Source organism: Pyrus communis, chromosome 17 (assembly GCF_041283825.1).
Source record: "Pyrus communis isolate YQ-2024b chromosome 17, ASM4128382v1, whole genome shotgun sequence".
Taxonomy (NCBI): Eukaryota; Viridiplantae; Streptophyta; class Magnoliopsida; order Rosales; family Rosaceae; genus Pyrus; species Pyrus communis.
The window spans coordinates 7,711,443-7,725,303 of NC_142581.1; the positions used below are offsets into that span (position 1 = coordinate 7,711,443).

The 13,861-nt window shown below is 40.5% G+C and overlaps 2 protein-coding genes across 6 annotated transcripts; both read right to left on the reverse strand.

Annotated features, from left to right (window-relative positions):
• Window positions 1-593: 593 nt before the first annotated feature.
• LOC137707983 (OBERON-like protein) lies at window positions 594-3,961 on the reverse strand. Of its 4 annotated transcripts, none has more exons than XM_068446941.2 (3): window positions 3,824-3,961; window positions 1,597-2,754; window positions 594-1,349 (listed from the first exon to the last, which is right to left on the reverse strand). In XM_068446941.2, the coding sequence occupies exons 2-3, from the start codon at window positions 2,729-2,731 to the stop codon at window positions 757-759; spliced, it is 1,728 nt and encodes a 575-aa protein (XP_068303042.2). In that variant the 5' UTR covers window positions 2,732-2,754; window positions 3,824-3,961; the 3' UTR covers window positions 594-756. The 4 variants fall into 4 exon arrangements, with proteins under 4 accessions (XP_068303042.2, XP_088545449.1, XP_068303043.2 ...); XM_088689323.1 differs by having other exon boundaries at window positions 1,597-2,748; window positions 3,824-3,923; XM_068446942.2 differs by having other exon boundaries at window positions 3,653-3,855.
• Window positions 3,962-4,827: 866 nt separating this feature from the next.
• Window positions 4,828-11,011, reverse strand: LOC137707578 (heat shock protein 90-6, mitochondrial). 2 transcript variants are annotated; one of them, XM_068446476.2, is made up of 20 exons: window positions 10,768-11,008; window positions 10,215-10,400; window positions 10,056-10,129; window positions 9,604-9,729; window positions 9,422-9,515; window positions 9,264-9,347; window positions 8,930-9,073; window positions 8,719-8,832; window positions 8,578-8,637; window positions 8,388-8,462; window positions 8,186-8,290; window positions 7,411-7,551; window positions 7,222-7,314; window positions 7,058-7,135; window positions 6,556-6,810; window positions 6,352-6,454; window positions 6,032-6,206; window positions 5,832-5,937; window positions 5,651-5,740; window positions 4,828-5,302 (listed from the first exon to the last, which is right to left on the reverse strand). In XM_068446476.2, the coding sequence occupies exons 1-20, from the start codon at window positions 10,873-10,875 to the stop codon at window positions 5,078-5,080; spliced, it is 2,436 nt and encodes an 811-aa protein (XP_068302577.2). In that variant the 5' UTR covers window positions 10,876-11,008; the 3' UTR covers window positions 4,828-5,077. The 2 variants fall into 2 exon arrangements, with proteins under 2 accessions (XP_068302577.2, XP_088545015.1); XM_088688889.1 differs by having other exon boundaries at window positions 8,578-8,832; window positions 10,768-11,011.
• Window positions 11,012-13,861: the final 2,850 nt, after the last annotated feature.

The following is a 13,861-nucleotide window of genomic DNA, read 5'->3' on the forward strand; positions in this document are numbered from 1 at the left end:
GATCGTAAATAAAAGCATCTGCTGCGTCTAGAGTTCATCCTCAGCCATTTAATACCGACCGCACTAGAATTCAGGCATCTGCTGCGTTTTCCGAATGGAACTCTGGTTCCCTCAAACAGCCCCAGCAAGATCATCAGCATCACCAAGTCGAGAAGATCAGGCCTCTCTTCTTAAACAACGCCAATATTTTCACTCCAAATGTCTCTGTAAGCTCTACAAGTAGGTGTCATGGTATTACCACGGCTATGGCGTTCCACAACTTTCATGGTCATTCCGGTAACCCTGCACATCAATCTCCGTTCTCCCGGTTTCATGGTTTACCGAAAGAAAATAACGCCTCTCTGGCCACCAACCTAAAGAAGAGTCACCGCACTCAGCTACGAGTACACTTGTAGCAAGTTCAGTCATGTTCAGATAAATGGTCGACGGAGTTTTAACTTCTGTCCACTTCATGAGGTAAACAATGCAACGAAGAAAACAATAAAGGACCTCATTCTGTTTACTGTCTGATTTTCTCTAACAACAGAAAGATATGCATCAAATAAATCAGCTCCAAAACAACCACTGAGACATGCGAGTATATAACAAATTGCTTTAACTATCAACCTTCACAAATATATAGATGCAGTAAAAATGCCCTCAGGGCACACATGTCAAATTAAACAAGAGAGTCACCGCGTTCAAACTAGTTCACTAAAGAAAGTAAATTACTACCGTTGAAGTTAAAATAATACAGTACATACTAGAAATCGTTCCTCAGGGTTTTTTTCTGAAAAGATGGCGTTCGTTTGGCATCATATCATGCATTTTCGAGTACATAAGCAACTGAGAAGGGTCACCACTGCCGCCGCCACCGTTCTGGGATGCTCGCGAACTCTCTTGCAGTTTAATCTTCTCAAAAAGGTACTGCTTTTCTGCCTCGGCTTCACTCAACCGTTGTTTTAAGTAACTGTTGGCATATTCTTCCTCTGATTTATCTGACTTGGCAAGAGCGATCCTCTGGAGCCTGTCAGCCTCTCGTTTTGCCTCATTGGCCTTGAGTTGGAACATATCAGCCTCTGCATGTTTGAGCCTCACAATTTTCTCCAGCTCGTCAATTTGATTCTTCTTTGTTTGCCTCTCAAGCTTTAGCTCTTGGACTTCCCTGGCTTTGTCCTGGAGTTCCCTGTCACAAGCATCAACAGCCATTCGGGATTTCTTATACATTCTCATCTTCTCATCTGCCACCATTTCCATCTTCCTTATGGCCTCCTGCACCACTTCAGCGATTCGATTACAAGCCTCCTGTGGTGCTATTAGCCGTCCACTTTCCCCGTTTTCCAGACTCTTTGGAGAATCTCCCTCAAGCTCTTCATCAAGAAAATACTTCAAATCAGGACAAAATAGATTAAAGATAAAAATAAAAGTACGACAACACACTACAGTACGCAAATACTGCAACAAAACCCACAATTCAAAAAATATTTGTCCTATAGTTGGAGTGGAATCCTATTCCATAAGACTTGACAGTACCATAATACATCTTCTTCCCTAAGAAGCAAACTGAATCTGACACCACGCGGAAAGGAAAATAAAACGCTTAAAAAAATTACGTACCTTGGAAAAACATCAATATTGCTCTGCAGGCTGCTGTCGACTCTGCAAGTCCACTTTTTATTTTTTCTTTGAGCTCCTCACACTTCCAAAAGAGTTTTTGCCCTCGGGGGTCTTCACTTCCACGAAAAATCCTACTAACAAAGTCAAGCTCCCTTGTCAGAGCTTCCCGGTCCCAGGCAGGAGCGCAGTGTTGAAAAACATCTTTGACCCAGCCCAATAGCTCAGATGTTCGATTGCAAGCTCGACACCTGAAAAGCATTTCGGATGGCCCTGCTCCACTCTTACCGGAGGGTCCCATGCTTATTAGTCCATCACGAATCGCACAGTCAGTGTGAGTCCAATGCGAACACAAATCACAACCAACCCAGCGGCAAGTGTTAACTTCAAAGTCGAACTTGTTACAGATTACACACATGCAAAGATTGCAGAAACCATTCCTTTTCGTGCATATCTCACAGGTACAATCATCAGCAGGAATCTGGTTTTGGCATGCTATATTCCTGCATCTCTTGTACACGAAAACTTCAATTAAGGAAGTTTGAGAAAGACTGATATTTGGATGCAAAAATGCCAGAATCCCGGTATTTATTGCAACAAGGATTTCAAGCTGCACTCTGTGTGCTCTAATCAATGTCTTAGCTGTTAAGTCCGCTCTACTCTGAACAAGCTTCTGCAAAATAAAAAATTCCTCTCGCTGCTGTGAACCTCCATTCCCATCGAGGATGACTCGGAGGTTGTTCTTCAATTCTTCTTGAAACTCGTCGGGTAGGTGATGCATCTTTTCAGCGATTATATCAACTCGCTCTCCAGCTATTTCTCGAAGAGATATCTTATCAGCACTGGAAAGACGGCGAATGACTGATTGTTCAGGGCAATCATTTTCTGCTTTCCCATTCTCCATCTTCTTTGCCATTATGACATCAGCAGTAGGCCAGGTTTCTCGAGAACTGGCACTCTCGGTAGGGGACTCGCGTCTGTGATCAGAATTTGATCTGGGTTCTTCTGGGGACAGCCGAGGATCTGAAGAGACAAGGGACAGTGAAGTTTGTAATCCCCCTGCTCGTGGTTGCTGACGTGGAGGAAGCATTCTTGATGAAGGCTGTTGGTGAATATTGGAACCAGATGATGTACCCATCCACCAGTTCCCTTTATCTGCAACTGCGGCAAAAGAAGTATCACCTATCAGTATTCAGTACCATAAAACTTGAAATCTTTAGAAAGCTATAATGACGAACGCATATTCTGATATCTGACAAGAGTAATGTGCAGGAACAAAGAAGTATCCTCCATAACAACCAAATAGTGAGGTTAAATTTCTTCAAAACGAACTTGTTACAACACCCATTCAGCACCCATTCAGCACCGCCAAAAGAAAACACGTGCATGCACACATAAACAATTGCAAATATCGGTAAGAAGATTAGGAGCATTTTCAATTACATGAAACTCAATTGGCTTATTGTGATTAGGCAAGATGCTACGAGAAGCATATCATCTAGTTTCTACAGCATCGATTGAACGCAGATACTAATACTAAAAAATTCTCACGAGAGATTATAATTACAATTACTATTCTTATTCAGCTAATATCGAGGCAAAGAAAATTCACAACAAATGATTCCGAAGAAGTATTCATCACAAAATAACTAATTTTTACTGAAATTGAACAAAGTAATACTGCCAATCAAGCTTTCCTCTGTCCATAACATTAACAGTCTTAAACTAATTTCAACCGTCAAGCAAGACTATTGTCAAAAAGTCTCCAATTCCCAATTTTTCGAAACGAAATAATGTTCAAGCCACAAGAACATTTCACAAACACACAACAAAAAAGGCAGACCTTTACCAATTTCCACACAATAGAAAGCCCCAAATTTATTTACTTTTCACAGAAGGAAAAAAAAAAAAAAAAAAAAAAACCCTCCTTTTCCATCGAATCTGCTTCTCCTGGTGATTAATTTGACACCAATCCACGACTCACACAGCACAGAGAGAATTACAGCAACAAAGAGTAAATTTCAAAGGTCACTGAACCGATCCCAAATCGAGTACTTGCCTTGTTTCAGTGCTGGGGGTTTTGCTAAATTACTAGATCAAGAGCAGCAAATGAAACTAAGAGAATTTCCTTTCATTTTCCACCGTATTTTCTCGGCAACCAAACAGAAGACACAGAGAGAGAGAGAGAGAGAGAGAGAGAGAGAGAGAGAGAAGGGGAGAGAGCGCTTACCAGAAGAAGGCCGAGAGAAGATTCAGCTGCTCAGTAGAGACCAGACGCGGAAAGAAAGATTTGGGGAAGTTTTATTCATCTCTCTACCAAGGGATTGTTTTCCCATTTTGCCCTTGGCACGCCAATGCAGATTTTTACCCAGACGTCAAGACTTTCCAAGTTTCAAACGTTTGGAATCGCTTGCCTCGCGCCACGTGTAATAGCGAGGTTAAAATGGTCATTTCAGAAAGTTGGGCCACTTGACTTGCGTACATATCCTATGTAGAATAATATACAGATTTTTAACAAAAAAAAAATAAATGTAACGTGCTCTTGAAGCTTTTCCTTTTCCATATCTTAGTCAATCTAACTACGAATCAATCACTTCTACTCCAGCGTTAATTAGTAAGTTTATACAGTCCTCATCATCTGGCCGTTGGAAACTCAACGGCTTTAAATGAAATAACATGTTTTTATCATTGGAAAAATCTGACTGAACTGATGCAGCAGAGCCCACTGTTGCAATTTCGTTAGCCACTCTCTCTTAGTCGCACGCACGTTACATGCGCTTGACACAAAAAAATAAAAAGGGACGCTGACATCAACTTGCCTGAAGGCAATAAGCCAGGCTTGAGATGGCTGCGCACTTGGGCCGGCAATGGTTGGTCCACCACTTGCCCTTGCTTATTTGGATTGTTGGAGGTGTGTTTATTAGGACTTGAGGGCAATTTTGTTGTCTTTGCCCTTGTTTTCCACTAACTGGTAGAGAAACTACAAACTGAATTTAAAACACATGATCTCTTGCCAATTATTTACTTTGTATTTAACCTATTTTTGAGAGGTGATTTTATTTCGACAAATGATAACAATTGCACTTCGTCATGTACAAATTCTCCTTGGCGTTTCTACAAAGAAGAAATGCAGAATAACTTTTCAAAGTGCCAATAACAACTTCAATAAAGTTTCTTAATGGTAAACATCCGATTTGATTATGCTTAAAAAATAAAATGAACTAAAAAGAGGAATAATCACAAAATCATTAATAATCCCATAATTAAGAGTTGAGGCAAACAGCCTACGTCCATATATCAACACTGCCACCGAAGCCTACAACTGATATTTGTAAGAAAAATAGAAAATTGCTTTATGCTCCTTTAGTTCTTGCCAATAGCTCCATCAAATATTATATCCTAACAGTTATGTCCTGCATTTTATGAGACCCTACACCAATGAATTTTGAGAAAAAAGAGCAAAGGGAAAATTGCTTTGTGCCCCTCATTTCTGATTGCCGGCTTCAACAGGCTCAACCACCTCGGCCTCTAGCGTCTCGGGGTGGTTGTGTTGGGGTCCTGGTTGCCGAACCTCGGCCTCGAGTATCTCGGGGTTGTGTTGTTGGGGTTCGGTCTGCTGAATTTCAGCAGCAGGTGTGGACCATTTCCCAGAGAGCGCCAGACTCATCATCTTGTATATCTTTCCACCCAGCTCTGCTGGATTATCAGGCTACATTCACAAGACGTGCAAGGTGAACGCGTTAGATGCTCACAGACATCTTCAAACAAGCATGTAAATCAACATTTTCGGGTGTTGGCTACAATAAATTCCTAGAGGGTAATAGTTGTGTGTAGCGTTTTTGTGTCTTAACCCAACAAATATTGGACCCCTTATAATTCCTACAAGGTGAAAGCATTAGGCGCTCACAAACATCATCAAACAAACATGCAAGTCAAACATCTTCGAGTATTGGCTACAAAAATCCTAGAGGGTAATAGTGTTGCGTGGCATTTTTGTGTTTCAACCCAACTAATATTGGAGAGCAGTTATAAAAAGAGAGCAAGTACGAATACTCACAGTAAAACCGCTTGACACCAATGCTGTGTCGTACAGAAGATCAATAGCTCTAATAGCATCCTCATCATCCGGGTTGATCTTGCTTGCAGCCTACAAACCAGGGTTAAAAGTGTTGTCAAACTTGCTAAAACCGTCAAGTATTCAAATGATGGGAACTGGCACTTTCTTTGTGCGAACATACATTTAAGTTTTTAATGATCGGGTGCTCGGGATTAATCTCAAACACTCTCCTGCCTCTCATATACTCCAGGCTAGAGGTATCACCGACAGTTTGTGCCTTCATCAACCTGGAAAGTTCCAATCAAAAGTTTAGAGGATAACATTCAGGTTCTAACACATGAATATCTAAAAGTTATAAATAGCAATTCAGAAGCCTCTTACCTCTCCATGTTGGCAGACCAGCCAAACTTCCCCGACACAAGAACACAGGGTGACGAGCTAAGACGGTTTGAAATTTGAACACTGGCAACCTTGTCGCCCAAACGCTTCTTAATCCAATCACATGTTTGGCTATATTCCTGCTTAATCTCCTTTTCTTTTTCCTCATTCCTATCCCCTGCAAAAATGTCACTCACACAAATCAGATTTGTCAGCTACATCCCTAGCAAAGGACGCATAAAATCAAAAAAGCAAGAACATTAGTAACCACCCATCCATAGCAGAACAGAAATGTTCAACTTATAAGGCTCCAATGAACCAACCTAGATCTAGGTCTTCCTTGCTAATATCAATGAAATTCTTCTCCTTGTATGATTTAAGGTTCTGGATGGCAACCTCATCAATGGGATCAACTAAGTACAACACCTACAGCAATAGAACAACATAAATCATGCATGGATACATAAAACAGAACGAAAATGAATATAATCATATATTAGCGTCAAGTTAATTGAGAGAATACATACTTCGAAGTCCTTCTCAAGAAGTTTCTCCAGGAATGGTGTATTCCTGGCACTTGTCACACTGTCTGAAGCAATGTAATAGATATCCTTCTGCTCAGGTTTCATGTTTTCAAGATATTCATCCAAGCTGATCATCACATCCTCACTCTGGGAAGAGAAAAATCTAAGCAATGGAGCAATACGCTTATGATTTTCACGATCTTCAATGCAACCCAGTTTCAAGTGTTTGCCAAAATTTTCCCAGAACTTTTCATAATCCTGCAACAAACAAAAATAAGTGTGTTTAAAGAACATTAAGCGAAGATATCATTCTCTACGCCCTAGTAGCAGATGGCCTGGCAATGATCAGGATTCAGTCATATGACTCATATCTACAGCTAAGGAACGAAAAAGGAGACATGCAAGAAGTGATAATTGCCAAGATGCTGAAATTTGAACCATATTTCTACAAGAATGTAAAAAAAATAAACAAAATAATGATAAGAAAACGCAACAAAAAACATACTTCTCTGTTCTCGCTCATGGATATTCCAAGGATCATGTCAAAGGCCTTACGAACCAAGCGCTTCCTCATAATCCGTACCTACAAGTACATCACAGAAACAGTAGTTTGTTTAACAAACTAACTAGACCTAAAGGTTAAAAAGATAGTGAGGTGGATGTACTCACAATACGACTCTCCTGAAGTATTTCACGTGAGACATTGAGTGGAAGATCATTCGAGTCCACAACACCTTTGATGAAGCTTAAATATCGTGGGAACTGCTCGGGCCAATGCAAAAACAATTAGAACCAATAAGCAACATTTAAGAGAACGATGCATTACTGTGTTGAAAAAACATCTTTTGTGTTGTTTACCAGTTCTCTATCAAAGTCATCTGAAATGAACACCCGTTTCACATAAAGCCTTATATTTTTTGTCTTGGGATTGACTATGTCATCCTTCCCCATGGGAGGAACAGCTGGGACATATAGAATAGACCTGAACTCTACTTCACCCTGCAAATAGAAACCTCTTTCAGCTTAAAAGCAAAAGAAAAATGAAATTAAGAGTACATAATCAAACAATTACACATTTTATCCTAACTTCAGGGAACTAATGCTGTCAAAATAGCCATTGTTAAGGAACTTCTTTAATCGTCAATTCTACTTAAGTTTTACCCAACTCAAGAAGCACAAATCATGTGATGATACAGAAATATGCAGCATTTACGTCAAAATAAGTTCAAAAAAACATTTGTTGAGAAACTTTTTTTTTTAACGAGGGAGTAATAGTTGTTAATACTGAAAGAAGTCGAGGTTCCACCATAAAACCAATTAGTTATATGGGAAGTAGCCCATCCTCTTATAAGCCCATGTAAGGTCCCTCTTCCCATCAATGTGGGACTCATTCTCAACACACCCTCTCATGTGTGGCGAATTTTCAAGCATAACACATGGACAACATAACGGGGAGACGTGGAGCACGTGTGGCCGTTTGGCCTTACATGTGGGACAACCTGGCTCTAATGCCATGAAGAAAGTTGAGGTTTCACCATAAAACCAATTGGCTATATGGTGAGTAGCCCAACCTCTTATAAGCCCATGCAAAGTTCCTCCTCCCATCAATGTGGGACTAATTCTCAACAAATACCTCTGTTGTGAAGTGCGAAGATGCTAGTGGATCCAAGTATTCATTGAAAGTTTTCTTGTAGAACTCATTGTAATCCTCTGTATTGACTTCCTTAGGATTGCGAAGCTGTACACATCAAATAAGATGACGTATGAGTTTTCCTAATAAGTTGCTACCACAAAAGGCAAAGTAAACATCTGAAAAGGAAACAGATGAGGCTCACCCATATTGGTTGTGTCTCATTAGTGAGATCCCAATCCCAGTATTTCTCAACAACAGTCTTCGTTTTCTTCTTTTTCTGTGAAAGTTAATTCATTCGTCGCACCAGTCATGAATAGGAATTTTCACTGAATCTCCTACTATGCAGAATACATTAGTCCAAGATTGATCAAGATACTGGATGAGAGAGATACCTCGGTTTTCTCATCTTGTTCATCTGTTTTGGATTCAGCTGGATCTTCATCTATCTCAACCTGAATTGAAAGTCTCAATAGTTCCCAGAGAATATCACTTACAAAACCTATGACAAAAGTACAATAGAGAAGAACCCTTACCTCTTTAGTGAATCTTTTTTCCTTCCAAGTGTATATAGGAAAGGAAACAAATTGTGAATAGTTTTTCACAAGTTTTTCAATGCGTTCTGGATGAGCAAAACCTTTGTCATCGCGCTGAAAGTATGTAGTCGGACGAAGAATTAGCTTCGAGATCAGCCTAGTACAAAAAGGTTTAAGAAATCACAAAGCAAGCAAAATTTTATTAACTGACCTTGAGATACAAGGTGATGCGGGTTCCTCTGGGAATAAGCTTCTCGGGATCAGTCTCCTCCTGAATTGTATAAGAGCTAGCATTTACCTCTCCTTGCCATGCATATTGTTTGTCAGACTTTGGGCTCTTTGTGGAGACAACAATCTGCAATCGATAGGAAATACATAACAATCATACAGTATAAAAATTTCTATAAGAAAGGTTATAATAAAATAAAAAAAGCCAAACGGAAGTTGAGGCCGCAAAGCATAGAAGGAACTTGGGGAATGGGAGGACTACCCCATCGTTATAGCCGATACCAAACTAAAAGTCGTTTTTCTGGTCAAGAACTTACCCGATCTGCAACAAGGAATGCTGAGTAAAAGCCAACACCAAACTGACCAATCAGATTGTTATCACTGCCAACATCTTTACTATCCTGATAAAACAAACTTGTAAGTACATAAAATAATACAATCGCAGGATCTTAAATTCAAATCAGACTTAGTATACCTTCAATGCTTTCAAGAATTTTGATGTCCCACTTTGTGCAATTGTTCCCAGACAGTCAATAAGCTCTTCCCGAGTCATACCAATTCCAGAATCACTGCACACAAAAGAAAAGACCACACCGTTGATACGATGAACAAGAATCATTAAGCACAGGCAAAGACAGAAACAAGCAGACAGCTTACATGATATTGATGATCCCATTGTCTTTATCAGACTGGATATGGATATCTAGATCACCTCCACCCTTCAGAAGATCAGGCTGTGTGACACTGAGGAAACGAAGTTTGTCCAATGCGTCACTTGCATTGCTGCAAAAAAGAACATATTGTCAGCATATCATAAGCTAAACAACTTATGACCATCCAGAATCAAACATAAAACTATTTCTTGAATGCAAAGGCATTTTAGGGTTAGCTCAAATGTCTTGATTTTGACTACTTAGATCTAATAGAAGAAATGGCACAAAACAATGCGCAATACTGTTCTAGGATTCATATAGCCGACCCCATTTAGTGGGATAAGGCTTTGTTGTTGTTGTTGTTGTAAACCCAAATGAAAACAAGTGGCAATATTAGCAACACACAAGCATATCCATTGATCAATATTACATAACATCAAATTAGCAAAAGAATACCTAATAAGCTCTCGAAGAAAAACTTCCTTGTTACTGTACAAGCTGTTAACGATGAGGTCCATGAGGCGACTGACCTGGCACCATGAAGAAAAACAACACTTAATACCCATTAATCCTCGCAATAAAGTTCAAAAATCCCCGAAGGTCACATGCCAGTACCTCAGCTTGATACTCGTATGTCTCAGCAGGTGGTGCGGCCGATGCGTCAGATGCTGCAGCAGTGGACTCATACCGATTGCCGAAATACAGGCCAATTTTCAAGTTAAAAGTTGCGGAATTGGTAGTGTTACACTTCCCAGGGACCAACACTGAGTGCCATCTGACTTGCCTATCAGTCTCTCCCACCTGCTCAAATTTTATATAATCGACGTAAGCTAACACATCCAAAATTAGAAAACTTCAATTGAATTGCTTCAAAACTTTAACAAGAAATTGTTTTTATCAAATCGCCAAAACCTTTGGATTGAACGCAATTAAATTGGCAGCAGCAGAACACAAAAAAAAGAAAGAAAAAAAAGGCACCTTCAAACTAAAATTATCAACACAACAAGTGAGGGTTCACTGAGAACTATATTATAATTAAAGTTCAAAATTAAAGATAACCCAGTTATAGAAGCAACATTTTCGATCACAATCACTCATAAAAATTCAGAATTTATTAATCATTTTCTCGAATTGCGAGAACTAATCCGTGGAGTTAGGAAGAACGCACTGAACCGCAGTGGGTAGAAGCGCAGGAGATCGGAGCCGCCGAGTTCCGATAACGTGCGCTGCCGTGGCGCAGGATGGCGGAGACGGAGTGTCGTGGGAGCCTGTGCATATTGGTTGAGATGGAGAGATGAAGGCCGAGAGAGAGAGAGAGAAAGAGTGATGACTGTGAGTGAGTGAGAGAGGGCTGGAGATTGGATAGAGGAGTCAGGGTTTTAGTAGGGGTTTCTGATAGAGTTGGAGAGGGGTTTGGGAAGCTTCTGGAGATGAAAGGGGTATTTTGGTAACTTTGAGTACGTGTACTTGGGTTTGCAGATCAGTTTGGGCCGATCATTTGTGGTCCAAGATTTTCCGTTAAAAACAAAAGTAAAATAAAAACCCCCGAGTATGCATACCGTCGTGTTTTTAGGTACATGGGTTTGCAGATCGTTGCTTTTAAGAACGTTTTGTTGTGCCACAAGCAGAAGTTCTTGGGTGCCCTAGAGTTTGCGGTACTTGCATGTTTTAATCGTTAAATTTTAAATTTTATATTTTTAAACAAACATTAATAGTTAAAACGTAGAGTACTCGGTACCCTGTAGCACATAAGAAAGTCCCATATCACTAGTATTTAAGTTTAGTGAAAATTGTTCCTAATCTTCTCTTATCCGGAGAGCCTTCCTCCGTCGTGAGGGTCTTTCTCTCCTCTGTGAGAGTAGTGTGTGGATCCCTCAACCGTATTCAAACCTTATTAGCTAACCCCAACCATTTGGGCTCAATCCTGCGATTCGCATCAATTCCCAATTCTGTGAAATCACCATAAATCCCAATTCGTTGAAACCCTCCACCAATACCTATTCTCTGCTTTGCGCCACAACTCCCCTCATCTAATTCCAACCAACAAGAATCTTTTCAGATTTGATGCTTGTGGGATTGGGCAGTCGGGTGTCTTGGGAAATTTACTCTATCACCTAACTCTAGCATCGGGATGATGGCACTCAAGATATCAAGAAGATCTAGCAGCTCCAGAGAAAAGGAAGAAAGTAATTACCCTCAACAACCTATGACAATTAATGAAAAGAGGACTGTTGCAACTACCAGCGAGTCGGAAATTAAAAGATGGAGGGTTTCAAGTTAAACAAAACAGAGGTATCTTCAACCCTTTATTCTCTTTGTAGCTGTTGTGAACTTAACACAGGAACAACAAAATAGATCTGGTTGGAAAAAAAAAAAACCAATATTCCCAAACCTAAACCTCAGCAAATCTTCAACAATTTGCTTGTTATATACATCTGTAAATTCAATTTGTGCATTGAGTCACTCCAAGAGACAAATGGTGCAACCAGAGGTAGATGAGCTGATGGTCTATCTGGAAAAGTCTATGGATTTGTCGACAATGGAACATCGGATTAAGTTAGTGGGAGCAGTTTTGGTCAACATAACCTTAAACAAATGGGGGGTTCGGATTATCCTTCTGTCCGCTTGGAAAGAGATGGGCGAGTTTGAAGTCAAATAGGTTCGAGACAACACCTTCATCATAACCGTCCAAGATGAGAGTACGACCACAAAAATTCTGAATCAGGTTCCTTGAGCAGTGATGAAACAAAATTTTTCGGTCAAAATGTGGCCCCAAGAGCTTGCCCTAGAGGAAGTAAAAGTGGAAATGGTCTCATTCTGGGTCCAGATTAAGGGAGTGCCGTTATTTCTGACCTCAAAAGCCAATGTTAGACACCTCACTAACGAAATTGGGGAGTTCATAGAGTTCGAATATCCCTCCAAAGCGAAAGGTTTCTTTCGTGCAAGGGTCATGGTGAATACGTCTGAACCTTTAACCATAAGCTGTTGGCTACCAAGGGAGAACAATATGGATACTTGGGTGGAATTCAAATACGAGAAGTTGCAAGACTTTTGTTACCGGTATGGGAGAATAGGGCATATAAATAATGATTGCTCATTCGAACTGAATAATGGAAGGGCTATTGGTTAAGGGGAATGGAAAAAAACGGGGCCAATACGTTATGTGGTGGATTTGCTTAGAGCCATATCATTTGGTGCCGGAGAGAGAAGACTTGCTGGAACTGTGAGGGATGAGGCTACGTCCACTTCACAATGGAATGTGGAAATAACAAAGCAGGTTGTGAGGAGGGAACATGACCCAACCCATTGGACCTAATGCAAACAGAAGAGGTTTAGGTTACCATAAAAGGAAGGAAGAGAATAGACAGATAGGAAAGCAAATGAGCTAGGGAGGGGAACAATCTTGCATAATGGATTATGATTGGAGGTACTCCAAGAATAACCCACCACGTGCTTATGGGATACAGGCCATCGAGCTTCACTCATCCACATATCCTTGGAGTACAGTCGAGGTAAGGGATCAACCCACCAGTCACGATTCAAGAACTACCAGAAGAGGTTGATACTCAAACACATGGGGATGATCCAGGCTTGAAAACAGTTCAAATGCTCCTACAATTAAGCATGAAGACTGGTGCAGGTAGGAAGCAGCTTATAACCTTGGAAGTCTCCTCGGCTTTTCGGGTTGAGACACATGACAGAGAGTTAAAGTAGTTCAGTTGCTTAGAGGCCATGAGATGCCAATCGAAATAGGGACTTGACTAACAAGACCATAAGGTGTTCCAACCCCACAAAAGAAGGTCAAGAGTGGTGAGAGTAGTGAAGTTAGAAAAGGAAAAGCTGCCGAGAGGCTTCGGAGAATGAGTATCAAGGAAAGATGCTTAATGATGAAGAAAGCTATATATGTAGAAGAGGAACTCTAGGAAGTCCCAATTGAATACCAGGATATGTGGAATTATATGGAGGAGGTCTCAGAAATGGAAAGGAATTCACTCTTGGTGAGAAAAGTGGGAAAATATTCCCGAGATAGTGGCGGCTAGCTTTCAATAGTTGCAAGTTCACCATGACTCACCTCTTTTGGAACTACCATGGTCTTGGGTCGAAAACGGTAGTTCGAGCCCTACATGGTCTAATAAGAAAGTATAGGCCCTCTATGATCTTCCTCTCTGAAACTAAGATGAAAGATCATATAATTGATGGTGTCGTATGGGTTTTTTGGGTGGTTTCAATGTTGCTCCGGTCAGGAAAGCTAGTGGGTTAAG

Coding starts and splice junctions, on each gene's coding strand:
- LOC137707983 (XM_068446941.2), bottom strand. CDS start 2,731: ATGGGTACATCATCTGGTTCCAATATTCACCAACAGCCTTCATCAAGA. Junction 1,350..1,596: donor AATATTGATGTTTTTCCAAG/GTACGTAATTTT, acceptor TTCTTGATGAAG/AGCTTGAGGGAGATTCTCCA.
- LOC137707578 (XM_088688889.1), bottom strand. CDS start 10,875: ATGCACAGGCTCCCACGACACTCCGTCTCCGCCATCCTGCGCCACGGC. Junction 7,552..8,185: donor CTTCGCACTTCACAACAGAG/GTATTTGTTGAG, acceptor TTCTATTTGCAG/GGTGAAGTAGAGTTCAGGTC. Junction 5,303..5,650: donor TGGTGTCAAGCGGTTTTACT/GTGAGTATTCGT, acceptor TTGTGAATGTAG/CCTGATAATCCAGCAGAGCT.